The sequence below is a fragment of the Pungitius pungitius genome, chromosome 12, assembly GCF_949316345.1.
Source record: "Pungitius pungitius chromosome 12, fPunPun2.1, whole genome shotgun sequence".
In the NCBI taxonomy this organism is placed as follows: domain Eukaryota; kingdom Metazoa; phylum Chordata; class Actinopteri; order Perciformes; family Gasterosteidae; genus Pungitius; species Pungitius pungitius.
Window position 1 is genome coordinate 1,495,248 of NC_084911.1, and position 15,895 is coordinate 1,511,142.

Genomic DNA, 15,895 nt, shown 5'->3' on the forward strand with positions numbered 1-15,895 from the left:
CCGCATCGGAAAAACCAATCGCGCGGCCGCGTGTGACACAGCAGCAGTCTGTACGAGTAGTGCGCAGGAGAAGTCGTCACGTTTCGGCTGCCAATCCGTCTGATGCTGGTTTCACATGAACGTGTTCTGTGTTCAGTGGAGAGACGAATGCACACAAACAAGGAGAAACTCATCGAGCTTTCATCAAAATCAATCTTATTTTACTTCTGCACACATTACCTACAATTCAACTCACCTGCCCACAGTTCATTCACTCAAACGTGCTATGCTAGTAGCAGCTAATACAACCTGTGCTATGCTAGTAGCAGCTAATGCAGCCTGGGCTATGCTAGTAGCAGCTAATGCAGCCTGTGTTATGCTAGTAGCAGCTAATGCAGCGTGTGGTATGCTAGTAGCAGCTAATGCAGCCTGTGTTATGCTAGTAGCAGCTAATACATCCTGTGCAATGCTAGTAGAAGCTAATGCAACTGGTGCTATGCTAGTAGCAACTAATGCAATCTGTGCAATGCTAGTAGCAGCTAATGCAGCCTGTGTTATGCTAGTAGCAGCTAATGCAGCCTGTGTTATGCTAGTAGAAGCTAATGCAATCTGTGCAATGCTAGTAGCAGCTAATGCGGCCTGCAAAAGAGAAGAGGAGCTTCAGAAGTTTATTTTTATTTATTTAACCTGTCTTCTTCAAAGGAAGCTAACTTCAGTGACATTACTTGATGAAATTAGAACAGATGGAGATACTGAAGGACTTTTTAGAATATTTAACTTTTCCCCGTACACATCGGTAACCCTGTAATCAGACGTACCTCCAGAAGAACGTAATGGGAATGAATAAATTTCATTTATTTGATAAATAGAGTGACTGCTGACCCCTGAAGCGGTACCTTCACTTACCCCTCGCCCCTCCTCCCTCGCCGCAGCCCGCAGTGGTTTGAAACTACGAGTCAGAAAGTGTCTGTGTCTCCGTGTCCATCAGCGGGGGGACACAGCGATCGAGGCCTCTCGGAGAGCCGAGCGCTGCGTGACAGCGCCGAGGATTAAGCCCAGCCAATTAGGCGGCGTTTGACTCAGCGCTCTGAGCGGTTGTTCCCGCCTGTATGTGCCAGAGAGGGCGGCTACGACAACGGGCTCTGGTGGCGATTCCAACGACGGCCCTTTGAGGAGGGACGGTCGGTCTTCGCGAAAGAGGCTTCTCTCGGGTCGCGGGGTGGAGGCGTCGCCCCGGTTTCCCTCGGACCACCGGCGCTGTGTGAGCGCGTTAACCTCTTCCCCCGGCTGTGATTGGAGGAGGAGGCCGCAGTGCTCCCAGTGGCTTGCCAATTAGGACACTCGCATCCATAAATATTTCAGCCTCCTTCTTATATAGGTCAGGCCTCTCCATCGCTGCCTCCCACACGCTGCCTCTCTTCACCCTCACACCCACGACGCTTCACGTCGGGAGCTGTGCACCCCCCGGTCGCCCGTCTCGCCGGATCGAAAGCGAGAGCGGGAGATCCGTATAGTGTTGAGTTGTATAAAGGGGGGGGGGGGGGGTCGGGGGGGCATGAAGAGGTCACAGGGGAGCACCTCTTGTTGGGTTTGATGTATTTCCACATCGTTCCATTTCCATTTCACGGACACCCACCTGGTTTCCATAATGCGGAGCTTCCCAGTCGCCTCTGGGTGGTCAAAGCTGCCTCTGCAGAAGGAGAGGGGGGGGGCAGAGGGTTAGTTATGCAACAGAAATGATGTCACGTCAGGTGAAGGCCCCGGCGGAAGTGACGCCAGAAAAAACGAGGGGGCGCGCCGTGATGTCATCGTTTGCGCAGAGAGGAGAGAGAGAGAAACGCGACTGCATTCTGCAAAATTCCGCTTCATCAAACACACGCGCTCCGCACACACTTTGTGTGCTCCTGTGTGTCCGCTGTGTGTCCGCTGTGTGTCTGCTCTGTCGAGCTCCCCCCCCCCAACAGCGAGGCGGTTTTGGACATCCACGCGGGGGGGGTTATGTAAGCCAGCTGAGGCGCACTGAAGCGCCGGTGGGTTTTTTAGACCATGGCGTGTCGGAGCTCCCATCATCCACCGCTCCGCCGGGCGCTGAGCAGCTGAGAGAGAAGGAGGAAACGCCCCGTTATGCAAGCTACTAATGCTAAACTGAAAGACATCAATCCAGTGCAATGAAGAGAGGAGGATCATGTGAGGGGGGGGGGGGGGGGACTTCTGTAGATGAATGCTGGTGTAAAATTTTAGTAATCATGGTTATTTTCCAGCTAACATTACATCTTATAAGTTTTTTGCTTCACGATCACGACTTTTTTCGGTCCGACTATTATTATTATATATATATCACATGACCTCTGCCGTCATTCCTCTGTGGTCACGTGGTTCGTCTTGTGTCTCTTACTCCCATCATTGTCCCGCGGCCTCAGGCTGCGCGTGTTTGTTTGTTTGCTTTGCTTGTTGTCGGATTGTTTTTCTCATCCCAGCAGCCCACTGGGAAGAACCCCCCCCCCCCCCCCGTCCTGCAGCGTGCCCCACTTCCACACTACAAACGATAAGCACCACCATCGGCGCCCTTCATACCCTCTCAATTAACTGTCCTGTGAACTTTTTCCCGGGGGTGTCCCCTGCCCCTCCCCCCCCTCCTCCCCTCCCCACCCCGGGGGGCCGTCTTTTTAATCTGCGCCCCTGGTGTCTGCGGCTCGCTCATCTGAGAGCATTCGCTGACATTGATGACAGAAGGGCGGGCTCGTCACAGGCTGTGTCACCCACCCCGAGGCCTCGCGGCAGACGCTGGACGCCGGCCCTGAACCGGCCCAATAAAATCGACGGGTCTGGAGCGGGACACGCAGGGGGCCTGTGGAGCCGGGTCTCTGCTGCCAGTTTGAGCGTCACGTGACCCACGGGCCAAGGCCTGCCCGGACCGGGGCGGACGGCGATGCGTCGGCGTTGGCCCTCGCAGGTGTCCCCCCCGGGTTCTCTCGCGGTGACATCTTATTCCAAATAAGGAATCCATCGACAAAACATATATAAATAAATACATTTAAAGGCAATCGCTTTTGTCGTGGTCGGCCGAGCGAGTTGCAGCACTCTGCCTTTATGTCTCATTATCGGGAGGGGGGGTGGGGGGGGGGTAGAGAGACAAACCGTGTCGGGCCTCATCGAGTGCGTGCGTTTATTCATCGTGCGACGGCGTGCACGTCTCTCAGTAGGGGGGGGGGGGGGGGGAAACCACATTGCCGTTTGCAATCACCCACTTGCAACCACAATGCATTGCTTTCACTGCAATATAAGGCGCGCGCGTGTGTGTGTGCGCGTTTGTGCTCGAGCATGAAGCACAATTGCAGATTTAACTGTTTGTGCTAAAAATGTCAAAATAACTCTTCGATGATGAGTTGACCCTCCTGTGATCTGCGGGGACGGCGGCGCTGCAGTGGGGGCTGATTGCAGTATAGTCGAAGTGGGTTCTGTGGAGGGAACTTTGAATCGATCCCAAGTTGTGGGGGAGTCGCACCGATTGGTGCAGCCGGGTGGACGCGTGGGGACAAGAGAAGAAGAGATGCTTCTCCTCGTTTAAAGGATCAGGTGAAAGTCCTGCTTTCAGGCTTCAGTAAACCTAAAAGTCTGCGTGTTTCAAAGTAAAAGCACTTCTGATGCAGAAAAGTGTTCGCTAATCTGCAGCAATGCAACAAATGATGAATAAATTACTGAAAAGGGGATGTTTCTTCTGCGATGTTTCCTGAGCTACGGAGACAAAAACAGGGAGTTGTTTTACAGGGAGGTTGGAGTCTTGTTCATCTTTTGTCTTTGATTTTTGTTTGTTTGAAAGCTTCCTGCAGCTTCCATGAATATAAATAAAAAACACGAGTTAGATGTACGAGGTGCGAACGCTCCACAAAGTCTTTGTGCTGGTTTCTCTCACCTTTCATGGCCTTTAAAGTCCTGCTTTTGATCATTTCTGATCATCACTCATAATTCAGTTTAGGTTAAAATATGCTTTCAATCTTGTCTGGAGAGGTTTCCAGACCACATAAATGAGTGCAAACACAATGAAAGAGACCCACGAGTCCCAACTTCATCGAGATCGAGATTGGGGAGAGTCGACAAGCTTCTGGGTCGAGAAGGAGGGCGATGCGAGGGCCGGTATCGAGGAGGAGGAGGAGGAGGAGGAGGAGGAGGAGGAGGAGGAGGAGGAGGAAGAAAAGGAGGTGTGGAGGGGATTAATAAGCGTTTGTAGTATTAAATCAATGTGCCTGGGAGCTGAGGCACCTGATTAGCATGACCCCGTCCTGCACATCAGCACATTCTGGGCTGGGGGAGGCTGATTAAGAGCCAATGCTAATTTCCCCTCAACCCTGTCAATGAAGGAGAGAAGGAGAGAAGGAGAGAGAAGGAGAGAAGGAGAGAAGGAGCGAAGGAGAGAAGGAGAGAAAGTTGGAGTGTGCAAAGACGAGTGGGTTCCTGCTGGGTACCGCGTGGAACCGCTAGTGCAAGTAGAAAAAAATGTGTGTGTGTGTGTGTGTGTGTGCGCGAGTCTTTCTCTTCATATCATTTACTGTTTGTTGCACCACAGGAGAACTCCCCCCCCCCATAAAGTTTGTTTTGTCAGCGGACACCGGCCCGAGCTGCAGCCGTGTGGATCAATCCGGTACACACAGTAACCCCCCCCCCCCCCCCCCCCTCTGTGTCTCTGGCCACAGAGCAGCTAAAGAAGTGTTGCCCCTGTTAGGAAGAAACCCCGATTCCCCCCAAAACTGGTGTCACTGGTGACCAGTTTTGTTATTTTGGACTCAGCAGACACATCATCAGAACTTTGACTGGAGACCCGGCGCCTCTTGTGTGTGGAAACCAAACATTCAGCGCCGTCGCCCCGTCTGGGGGAAGGAAGCTCGGCTGCCAATTCTCATTTTGGCATCTGACAGGAAACCAGTTATACTGTTGGTAAATAGAAAAGTGCCAATCATCACTAGGAACACAGTATGAATAGAAATCAGTTGAGAGTTTTTCTCTTTTGAGTTGAGCTTTGGTGCATCGGCCTTTTATCTATTATTTAAACTGATCCCCCCCCCCCCCCCCATTAAGGATACGACAAACAAATCGTAATGTTAGATATAAAAGCCTCTTGGTTCTCACAGAGCGACGTTCCCATCCTGAACGGGTTCTTTAGGGTTCTTCAGGGTTCCAAACGGTGAGTGACAGGAGCTCCTCCTGGGGGGGGGGTCGTGTAAAGGGAAGACGCGGCGCTCTCTATGATCGCGACCTCGACCCACATCAGAACCGTCCGCCACGGCACTCGTCCCGGGGGGGCCCCCTGGACGGCCCTTTCATGTGCACGGAGGTCGTCGTAATTCTCAGGTAAAGCTGCGCAGTTGGTTCTAAAGGTTCATGGAGTGTTTCTAACGCTTTGTATTGGTGCTTTTACTTTGGTAAATCATAAATGTGGGGCAAAAGATATAAAAAGAAATGGGTCCACCACGTTTCTTCTTATATAATGATCAAACAACAATAACTCATCCATCCAACACTCATCCATCACATGCCCATGAAACGTCTTTGGTGCATTTTGGTTCCAGCGGAGTAGCTGTCGGGTCCAAACGTCCCTCCGGGCGGGATCCAAATGTCTGGCGCTTCAGAGGAGGAGAGTAAGACGTTCCACAGTCTGCTGAGGAAGTCCTGGTTTTAAATAGGTGGCCTCGATTCGCCGCCTCCGGGCCGCAGTCATTGTCCCGTCGTCCTAAAAAAAAACGTTTCCCCTCGTTGGCACGGCAACGGGATGCTTACAGCCGCGCTTGTGTTCCGCTTACAGCAGCAGGCCCGACATCCTCGCCGGGCGGCGTTCGTCGTCGCCACGGGCCAGCGGGGGGGCGACCCCTCCGGGTGGGGGGAGTCAGCGGTGTCACTTTCATCTGTCAAAAGCACACAAAATGTCTGACTTGAACCTGCTTTGTTAAGCCCAAAACCACTGGATATGAAAGACGTCTGCACGGAAGGCGCAGTGCATGCTGGGAGGTTCGGGAGGACGAGGAGCACTGCGGGAATGAGGCTCCTCGAAGGCCTCACGCGACCCCGGGGGCCCTTGTTCTGTAAGACCAGCTGGATTTAATGTGGTTCAAAGCGAACGGGCTTCATCAGACAGTTTGTGTCATGATGATTTAAACCCTTGTGCTGCACCAGGGAGCTTCTGTTCCTTTATGAACCTTTTTCAACCGCCATTTATTCTTCAACGGCATTATTCATTGAGTCCAAGCTGGTGCTTTTCCAACAAGGACCTTAACCTTTTTGTGACCTTTTTTCCAACTAATGGATCATAAATACTCAGTGAGTGACAACCACGGCGAAAGAATGATTTTAAAGTCATTCTGACGTGGAAATAGAGGGACGTGTGCAACGGGACGCGGGAGCAGGGTCGAGCCTCAGGACGACTGAATATTTAATCAAGTTACCTCACCGGTAACCCTAAACCCCCCCAAATCCCCCTCAGGCCGCCACAAGGAGACAACGGGGGGGGGGGGGGACCACGCTTTATCTTTCAAGCTGTCCCGTGCTTTGAGTGAGAATGAATAAAGACGGAGGACAGTGGCGCCAAAGAGACAGCGTGAAAAAAAAAGCAACAAATAACAATTATTTACCAAATCGACAATTGACAAATACATAAATAAATAATTCTAAATCAATAAAAAAAAAAGCTTTGTAAACGTGACCTTTGAAGCCTCCTCATGTGAGAGGACGAAGCGTCCCGTGTGGACCCGATGGTCTTAAGCGATGGCGTCAGATCCAGATTCACTAAACCACTGGCGGGTTTTGACCTGATGGGCGCACAAGCAGAAAGGTCACTTGGTCACGAAAAATCATTGCCGCTGTGACCCTCGGGGGGCGGACGGGCCTCCGATGGATTTCGGGTCAATGTCCTCTAAACCGAACCGGGATCGATCCCTCGGGTGCTGGAGGCCGCTCGGCATCACGCGTCTCTCTCCCTCACACGTCCACCTGAGGAAGAGCTGGACAGATGTTTTAATGTCGTCAACGTCTCATAAAGGTCACCGGGGTCGTCGTCGCCTCTGTTCACGCCAGGCTGCATTTGAAGGTGTTATCATAGAAAGCATCTAAAGTGCTTCAGCTCTCATCCACCCATTCCCTCATCCACTCATTCACTCATTCCCTCATCCACTCATTCACTCATTCCCTCATCCACTCATTCCCTCATCCACTCATTCCCTCATCCACTCATCCACTCATTCCCTCATCCACTCATCCACTCATTCCCTCATCCACCCATCCACTCATTCCCTCACCCACTCATTCCCTCATCCACTCATCCACTCATTCCCTCATCCACCCATCCACTCATTCACTCATCCACTCATTCACTCATTCCCTCACCCACTCATTCCCTCATCCACTCATTCACTCATTCCCTCATCCACTCATTCCCTCATCCACTCATTCCCTCATCCACTCATCCACTCATTCCCTCATCCACTCATCCACTCATTCCCTCATCCACTCATCCACTCATTCCCTCATCCACTCATCCACTCATTCCCTCATCCACCCATCCACTCATTCACTCATCCACTCATCCACCCATTCACTCACGCAACAAAAAAATGAAAAAAACAGTTTTGTAACTTCATGCGTGGACGCGGCCTGATTCGGCCTCGCCATGGTTACCGTTGAGAGGTGGTCAGGCTGGCCGTGGCTCCCGCCCTGAGCGCTCCTCCCCCGGGGAAGGGGGGGGATGAAGCCTTACAGGTGTTTGAGGATGAGTGAATCCCTTTTTTGGGGAGAGAGGTGTGGAGGTGGGAGCGGTGAATGGCAGCAGGTAGGCGGCCCCCAGGAGAGCCGGCGTGGTCCCGGGAGGGGCGGGGAGGAGGGGAGGGGGTTGGGGGGGGGGGCAGCTCAGCGCACGCCCACCCGGGAACTACGTCAGCACTTTGGGGAGAAGCTGCTGAAAGTGCTGACGAGGTGGTGGTAGAAATCCAAGCAGCCTGATGGAGGTTTATGTGTGCATGTTAAACAGGAGGCGAGGGAGGGGGGGGGGGCAAGAACTGTCTGCATCCCAAACTCTGCGATGACTCTTCATTTTACCTGGCACCCGAGGGCGCAGCTCTTTGTTTGACCCCTCTAAAAAAGGAGAGGTGGGGGGGGGATGGGGGGGGGGGCATCGTATCGCTCCTCTGCTGCTTCTTCGTAATTAGCTGCAAGGACGCTGCTGCAGAGCTTCAAGGGCGACGCGCTGCGTCCCTCTGCACTGCGGCCCCCGCCGATGTGCATGCCAGAGCCCCCGTAGCGCTTCTGTCGACTGCACATTCACATGATGCTGCACAGAGAGAGAAGGGGGGGGGGGGGGGGGGGGGCAGCGGTGTGATTACATAAGGCCGGGTAACAGGCTCGCTGTGGGGAGGCACACTAGACCGTGTTGATGGAGTCTTTCACAGGCCCGATGGGGTGTTGATTGGGATGTGCTCACACACAGAAACGTCCCCCCCCCACCTCCCCTCTCCCCCCCTCCCTCCTCCTCCCCCTCCCTCTCTCTCTCTCTCTCCCTCTGCTTCCCAGGTGCGGTGCGAGCCTCCAGCATCTTCCCCATCCTCAGCGTCATCCTGCTCTTCATGGGGGGCCTGTGCATCGCCGCCAGCGAGTTCTACAAGTCGCGCCACAACATCATCCTCAGCGCCGGGATCTTCTTCGTGTCCGCAGGTGAGCCCACGCCGGTGTGCAGGCCCCCCCCCCTCTAAAAGTCTGTCTGAGATTGTTCAGATACAAAAGGATGAATTATAATTCAGTACTATGGTGTATTCATAGTTCTGCTTCATCTTGACAGAGAGTCTGAGGCGAGATAATAAACGTTTCCACGAAGCTTCTAATCCTCCTGCACTGCAGCCACAAGTCACTTCTTCTCCTCCTCTTCCTCCTCCTCTTCCTCCTCCTCTTGTCCTCCTTTCTTTTCTCTTGATCCTGTTGCTGGGCTAAAAGCCATCCTACGGGACCCGTCTCTAAAAATAAGGTGTCCCTGACACACTTTCCCCACCATCCACCCAACCGGATGTACCGTGTCAGATATCTCTCCGTGTGTCTTAACTAACAACTGAGGGACGGACTGTATGATGGGATGTGGATGATGTCATTCATACATATGCTTGTGAAGGCCAAGTGAGCTCATCCCGACTTTCTGTCTTGTCCCCCCCATTACCCATAACCCACCGCCCCCCCTCCAGGCCTGAGCAACATCATCGGGATCATCGTGTACATATCAGCCAACTCGGGGGACCCTTCCAAGAGCGACTCCAAGAAGAACAGCTACTCCTACGGCTGGTCCTTCTACTTCGGGGCCCTGTCCTTCATCATGGCTGAGATGGTGGGCGTCTTGGCCGTGCACATGTTCATCGACCGGCACCGGCAGCTCCGGATAGGGGCGCGCGCCGCCGACTACCTCCAAGGCTCCGCCATAACGCGAATCCCCAGCTACCGCTACCGCTACCGGCGCCGCTCGCGCTCCTCCTCCCGCTCCACGGACCCGTCCCACTCGCGCGACACCTCGCCGGTGGGCCTCAAGGGCTTCAGCGCGCTGCCGTCCACGGAGATCTCCATGTACACGCTGCCCCGGGACACCCTCAAGTCCTCCGGCACGCCCACGGCCACCTACAACTCGGAGAGGGACCACAACTTCCTGCAGGTCCACAACTGCATCCAGAAGGACCAGAAAGACTCGAGCCAGACCAACACAGCCAACCGCCGCACCACGCCGGTATGAGGGAGGAGAGACCGGGAGACACGCGCGGGGGGGGGGGCGGACTTCCATGTTTATAGACATTTGTTCTTTTTGTTGGAGCTGCATGACTTTTCCATTGGCGTCGTGGAGGAGCAGGGGGGGGGGGAGCGGGGGAAGGGACGCGTCACGGGCGCTTGAAGAGAGAGAGAGTGGAGGGGGGAGGACGAGGGGGGGGGGGGGTGTAAAGCCCTTTGGTTGGACAGGTTTGACCCACAGGTTCAAGTTAAAGCCCAGATTTACACCTCGTTCATTTATTGACTCCTTTGTTCATTTTTTGCATTAAAACTGTGAATTGTTACAAATTGGGATTCAGTAAGAATTAGCCCAATCAGTAATCTCTAACAAAGGTACTATAAATATATATACGCATATATATATACGTATATATATATATATATATATATAAGTATATTATATATTACTTTTATAAATACATTATTACGTTAATAATCAAGAGTTACAAACTTTACCGAAGCAAAAAAAAAGGAACAAGTGAACCAAACCAAGTGCTGCTGTGGAGATGAGAAAAGACTCTTTTGGGGGGGGGGGGGGTTGAAGGTTGGGATCAGGAGGCGGAGCTTCAGGTAGCAGCAGTAGAATAATATCTATTCTTTTAATGGAACCTTCTCGCCTTTTTCTCGGCCCCTGTTCGCTTTCTTTTTTTGGGGGGGGGGGGTCAAAGGTCACAAAGACTCCAAACAGGACTTCTACGAATTAAAAAAAAGAAGGAGCAGAGGGGAAGGAAAAGAAGAGGACGCCAAACACCAACATAAAAACAAGTTAAATATGAAATAGTTCAAGACAAGCTAGACTCACAATTTCAGAAATTTAATGCATGCTATAAAATTACAGCAAATCTGCTCTTGAGAAACTTAAGTTTTAAAGGTAAATAATTATAAGGGGAAAAAAAGCAAAGACGCTACAGTTTAAAGTATTAATGTTTTTATGTTTTTTTTCTTGTTTTCTTATTTAGTTCAATTATCTTTTTGATTTTGTGAGACAAACCAGACAAACAACATTGAACAAAACTGCTTTTTTAAATGGTTTGGTTGATTTCTTTATAAATCTATGTATGTATGTATTTTATTTTGAAAACTCACACAGCCTTAGTCATTTCTTTGTTTATTTTGATTTTTAACGTGTTGTTCAAATTGATGAAAATGAAATCTTTAAAGGTGCCAAAACCGAATGATCCTAAAACTTGGATGCATCAAAGTCCTGATGAATAAAAAAACGAACCCTGGGGGGGGGAACAAAGCGCCATGTTTCCCTGCGTGTCTCTAAACACACTTTGACCTCACAGCGCCTCTCCTGTGTGATGCAGTGTGTGCAAACAGTGCTTCATAACGTGTAATGACGGCCAGTTTGTAAAAGTAGAATTATAGGATGCTATAAACAGATGATGCGTTATAAGCATCTTTATAAAGTACTTTACAGAGAAGGTTAACAGACACAGTGTACTTTGTGTCCTGTGTGTGTGTGTGTGTGTGTGTGTGTGTGTGTGTGTGTGTGTGTGTGTGTGTGTGTGTGTGTGTGTGTGTGTGTGTGTGTGAGCCATTTGTTCCACACGCTGAATAGCGACGCGTAATACTGGCTTTACAACAAAAGGGCGTCAGCTTTCACACATAAAAGCGGAGTTGTCAAACAGAACATCCAGCGCGCTTCTCACGGCCTGAGGAACGCTGACGAGCATCATCATCATCATCATCATCAACGATGAAGGCACGGGTAAAACACTCACGTGGGGTAAGAGGTCTCACAGAGGTTCCACCTGGAACCCACCGTCCTTTTCTGAAGGAGGAACCCCACGGAGCTTCGCTCCCCCCCTGTGATCCGCCGACGGGGGTCGAATGAGGTGGAGGGGGAGGGGGGAGTTTCTGTTGGAGAAAGTGCTGAAGACGCCGAATCACCGACGAGTTCACGAGCCGCGAATTAAGAAGGAGAAAATGTGTCAACGTGGCAGAACGGGCTCTTCATTCAGAATTCATGAGCAGAAGTCACTTTTCAAGCCCGGATTACACTAAAGAGAAGAGAGAAACGTGTGTGCGTGTGTGTGTGTGTGTGTGTGTGTGTGCGTGTGTGTGTGTGCGTGCGCGTCTTAGAGATGCTGGTTTTCTCATTTCGTGGCACCGGGCCCCTGTGCAGGTGTTTTAATATGTTTTATGTCTGTGAGTTGGATCAACGAGGAGGGGGGGGGGGGGGGGGTAGAGGGGGGGGAGCACAAGTCAGGGCCCTCTTGTCTAATTTGGGGAGTTGTTCATCTCTGAGATGAAGCGTTGTGTTGACGGCGTCCCGTCGCGGCGCTGCAGGCCATGAGGATATGAGGATATGAGGACATGAGGACATGAGGATATGAGGACATGAGGATATGAGGATATGAGGATATGAGGACATGAGGATATGAGGACATGAGGATATGAGGATATGAGGATATGAGGATATGAGGACATGAGGACATGTCCCCGATGGAGATTAAAGGTCGGCGGTTTCTGAGACAAAAAGGTGCAGGGGACATTCAGGGGACATTCAGGGGACATTAATCTGTGTTACGGTCCACCTGGCGGGATCCACTCTGTAGGTGTGACATTTACCATGCTCCTCCTCTTCCTCCTCTTCCTCCACAGCTGCCCTTGAAGAGTCAATGCTGCCGGTTTCTTTGGCAGGCGGGTGGGCGGGCGGCGCTGGACGTGGCACAGTGATGCCGGGGGGGGGGGGGGGGGTTTCAGGGCGAGAGCCGCAGCACTAATGCTAATGATGTTACAGCCCGTAAAACTCGGGGGCCAGATTTCCATGCTCTACTTGCTGCTGCAGGGCACAGAGTGTCACTTACTTTGAATAGGGACGAGAGACGTGGGGGGGGGGGGGGGGGGGAAGACTCTCCTCTGGTCTTCTTTTGTGTGTGTGGTTGAACATGCTGATGTGTCGTTTCGCCTCCTTCACATTCCTCACAAAGTCACAATGTAAAATGATGTTTTTGTAAATATGAAGCTTGGCCGTGGATGGATGACTCCACAGGTCGGCCCAACATTTTGGTATTTTATGAATCCCCCCCCCCCCCCCCGTACGTGGTGGTTCGCCGTGACGGCTCCCATTTGGACTGCGGCGGTGTGACCTTTCAGCGAGAAGCAAGCCCCCACCCCGAAGCCCTCCTGGCCCGGAGGAGAACGCAAGTTAAAGTCGGAGACCCCCTGCCTCTCACAGCCCCCCCCCTCCTCCCGGGGACTGATTTGAATCTGATCCACTGCAACACGTGTGTCCTCCCACGCGCTGCAGGCTTGGTGGCTCGTAGGAGGCCGGATGCTGCAGGTAGGTGGGAGGAATCAGGCTGCATCACCAGGTGTCTCCTCTGCACCATGTGACCCCCTGCTCTCCTCCTTCTGCTGCCTTGCTCTCTCTCATCAAAGCGTCTCTGCCGTGCCGTGTGATCGCAGGGTGGTGCAGGTGGGGGTGGGGGGGGGGGTCGGAGGAGCTGAGGCCTGAGGAAGGAACACACTGTCTCCTCCTGGGCTCTGGGTTTAGGTTACGTAACCTCGCCTCCAACCGACAGACGACCTTCGCCCTGAACTTCGCTGGACACAGAGTGAGGTCACACGAGGTCGCCGCCGCCCGCCGCCGTGAACCACGAAAATGCAACCTGAAACGTGTGTGAGGAGGTTTATCAGAGGAATCTTTATCCTGCACGTGCACTGAACCTGTGTGTGTGTGTGTGTGTGTGTGCTGACCAGAGAGCAGTTGCTGACTGCGCTCACCCCGGGTTATTTTTGGGTCATGCAGAGTTGAATGGCAACAGAGCGCTGTGAGCACGGTCAGCCAACTGAAAAGTAAAAAGACGGGGGGGGGGGGGGGGGGGGAGAAATGATGAAGGACCAGCCTAAACAGGTGGAGCAGAGCCTCAGCTGCTATTCCACAAACCATCTGAAGCTCTCTGCCCCTGAATGGAGGACGGTTGGAGAAAGAAGAAGAAGGGGAGAAGAAGAAGAAAGAGCGATGAAGAGGAGGGGCCGAAGAAGGCCCGAGCACACAAAGTGCTTTCAGGGATGCGCGAGGCAGACGCAGCGCTTGGCTCTGCCCTCTGGTGGCGTGACGCTGATGCCTCGGCGCAGGTCCACACAGAGGAAGCACCGAAACCAGAAAGGCTTCCAGATGTTTACGGTATGACTCGTCAAAACGCATTCATAGTGAAATTAGTATTCTTTAAATGTATAGCTGCAGTAATCAATAAAAGCTGCTGTTTAAGGAGCCAATCGTCTGCTTGGAATAATTTATATATATATATATATATATATATATAAAGAGAGGAGAGAGATGGAGCATCCTCATGTAAACCTCTAAGAGTGAAAGACTTAACAAAGGGATTATTTTCATTAGTCGACGAGTTCTCTGTCATCAGGACCGCGGAGTCTGTACATCATCAAACCGATGTCACTCCTCCTCAGACTACACTAGAAACACATTGTAGCACTTAAATCATACTTATAATAGCCATTATTTTTAAAAAATTTGGTTTTTAGTGAAATTGCACTTGTTCTTAGAGTTTGTATCCTTATGGTTGAAATGCACTTATTGTAAGTTGCTTTGGATAAAAGCATCAGCTAAATGACGTGATAATCAAAAGCTTTTTTCTTAGTGCTGGGTTAGGAGATCTTTGCCCTGTCCTGCTGAAGAATTTAAGGCCAGAGGGCGAACAGGATGTGCCGGCGAGGCCAGACAATCTGGCACCAGGGTGGTGCTCTAACTAATACCGTTGAGAACTAGATTAACAGACATATAGACAGAAGCTTCTAGTGTTACATATATGGGAGCAGTTTATGTCCGGAGGCAAGGTCAGCGGGTCAACCAGCAGATGTGTAAGATAAGGGGGGAGGCTCACACCACACCCCAACCAACACTCAACCATTGTTCTTTGTTTACGTTAGGCAAGGTGGTCTGCACATTGGATGTGACCGGATCCTTAGAGGCGGGGGGAGAAGGTTCATCCCCTACGCCAGCTTAGGGCCAATAGAAATCTTTTCTTTGTCTTTTGGGTTATAAAACATGATGTTTTTGCTGATGTTAGTTAGTTGTTCCTACAGCCTGCGTGCTGCCTGAACTGCTCCTGCCTTTGCAAATGCAGCGCTTATACTTGACCTGTGATCTGATGAATAAATCTACCAGAACGAGAGAAGTTGTTTGGCTGAATTCTTCCAGACGTCCCCATCCAGGCTTCCAATTTTTGAACACGAGCCTCTCTTTTGAAATTACTAACAGACGTGTGAAATCACCCAGAATGCAATTGAACACTAGTTTGACAGACAGCAGCGTGACGAAGGAGACGTTTGTCTGGATGGAGGCTGTTTGGGTTTGTAGAATGATCGATCCATGTATTACAGACCCTAGCAGCGGGGGCCTCCATCGGGGGGGGGGGGGGGGAGCGGCGCTGCAGCACCAGACACACACACACAGCTCATCTCTTCTGTCCCAGCATGCACCCTGGTTACCTGGCTGCTGTCCCACTAGCAACAGCTGCTGCCTCCGGAGGCTCCACTGCAGGATGGCACACATGGTAAAGGGCTGCTGCCCCCCCCCAGGACATGGGAGGAGTCAGATGAGCCGCTGCATCACCTGAACCACAACCCCACCCCTCATTATGTAAAGAGCTGTGTGGCAGTGCAGCTCTGAAGCAGGGCAGAGGTCAGCGCCTCTGGGGGTGTTACGCAACAGCGGGCCTGTCTCCACAGCACTAGTGACGGGGGGCGGGGGGTAGTTAGTCCTGTCCTTTGGTGGATATTTCTGCTGTGGTTTGGAAAATGTCAAACTTTTGAATAGCTGCTCAAAATGAGAGCGATCCGTCCTTGAACCCCCTCCACTGAGGCAGGACAGACCTTGAAGGACCTCTTATGATGGCTGAATATTATGCGGGGGGGGGGGGTCCCTCATCACCTGCCTAAAGGTTTGTGGGGACGAGTCAGGCCGTTAATGACCACACTGTGACGGCCAAAGACTCTCAGCCGAACAGCTCAAGGGTGGGAGCACTACTGCATGGAGGGGGGGGGGGGGGGGGGGGGGGTCAGCTCTTCAACTACACTGACTTGTTAGATCCCAGTTTAACAGGCTGAACTCTGAGAACATTCACTTTTCTTTGTAACTCCATGGTTCACCATCATGTTTCTGCAT

The 15,895-nt window shown here is 51.9% G+C and overlaps 1 protein-coding gene across 1 annotated transcript in view; it reads left to right on the forward strand.

The window, feature by feature from the left end:
- Positions 1 to 9,838, forward strand: part of cacng2a (calcium channel, voltage-dependent, gamma subunit 2a) — a 29,726-nt gene extending 19,888 nt beyond the window's left edge. Inside the window, exons 3-4 of the mRNA XM_037475906.2 lie at positions 8,530 to 8,670; positions 9,189 to 9,838. Of these exons, the coding sequence (XP_037331803.1) occupies positions 8,530 to 8,670; positions 9,189 to 9,724 (677 nt within the window). The 3' untranslated portion in view covers positions 9,725 to 9,838. The remainder of the gene's footprint in view (positions 1 to 8,529; positions 8,671 to 9,188) is intronic.
- Positions 9,839 to 15,895: the final 6,057 nt, after the last annotated feature.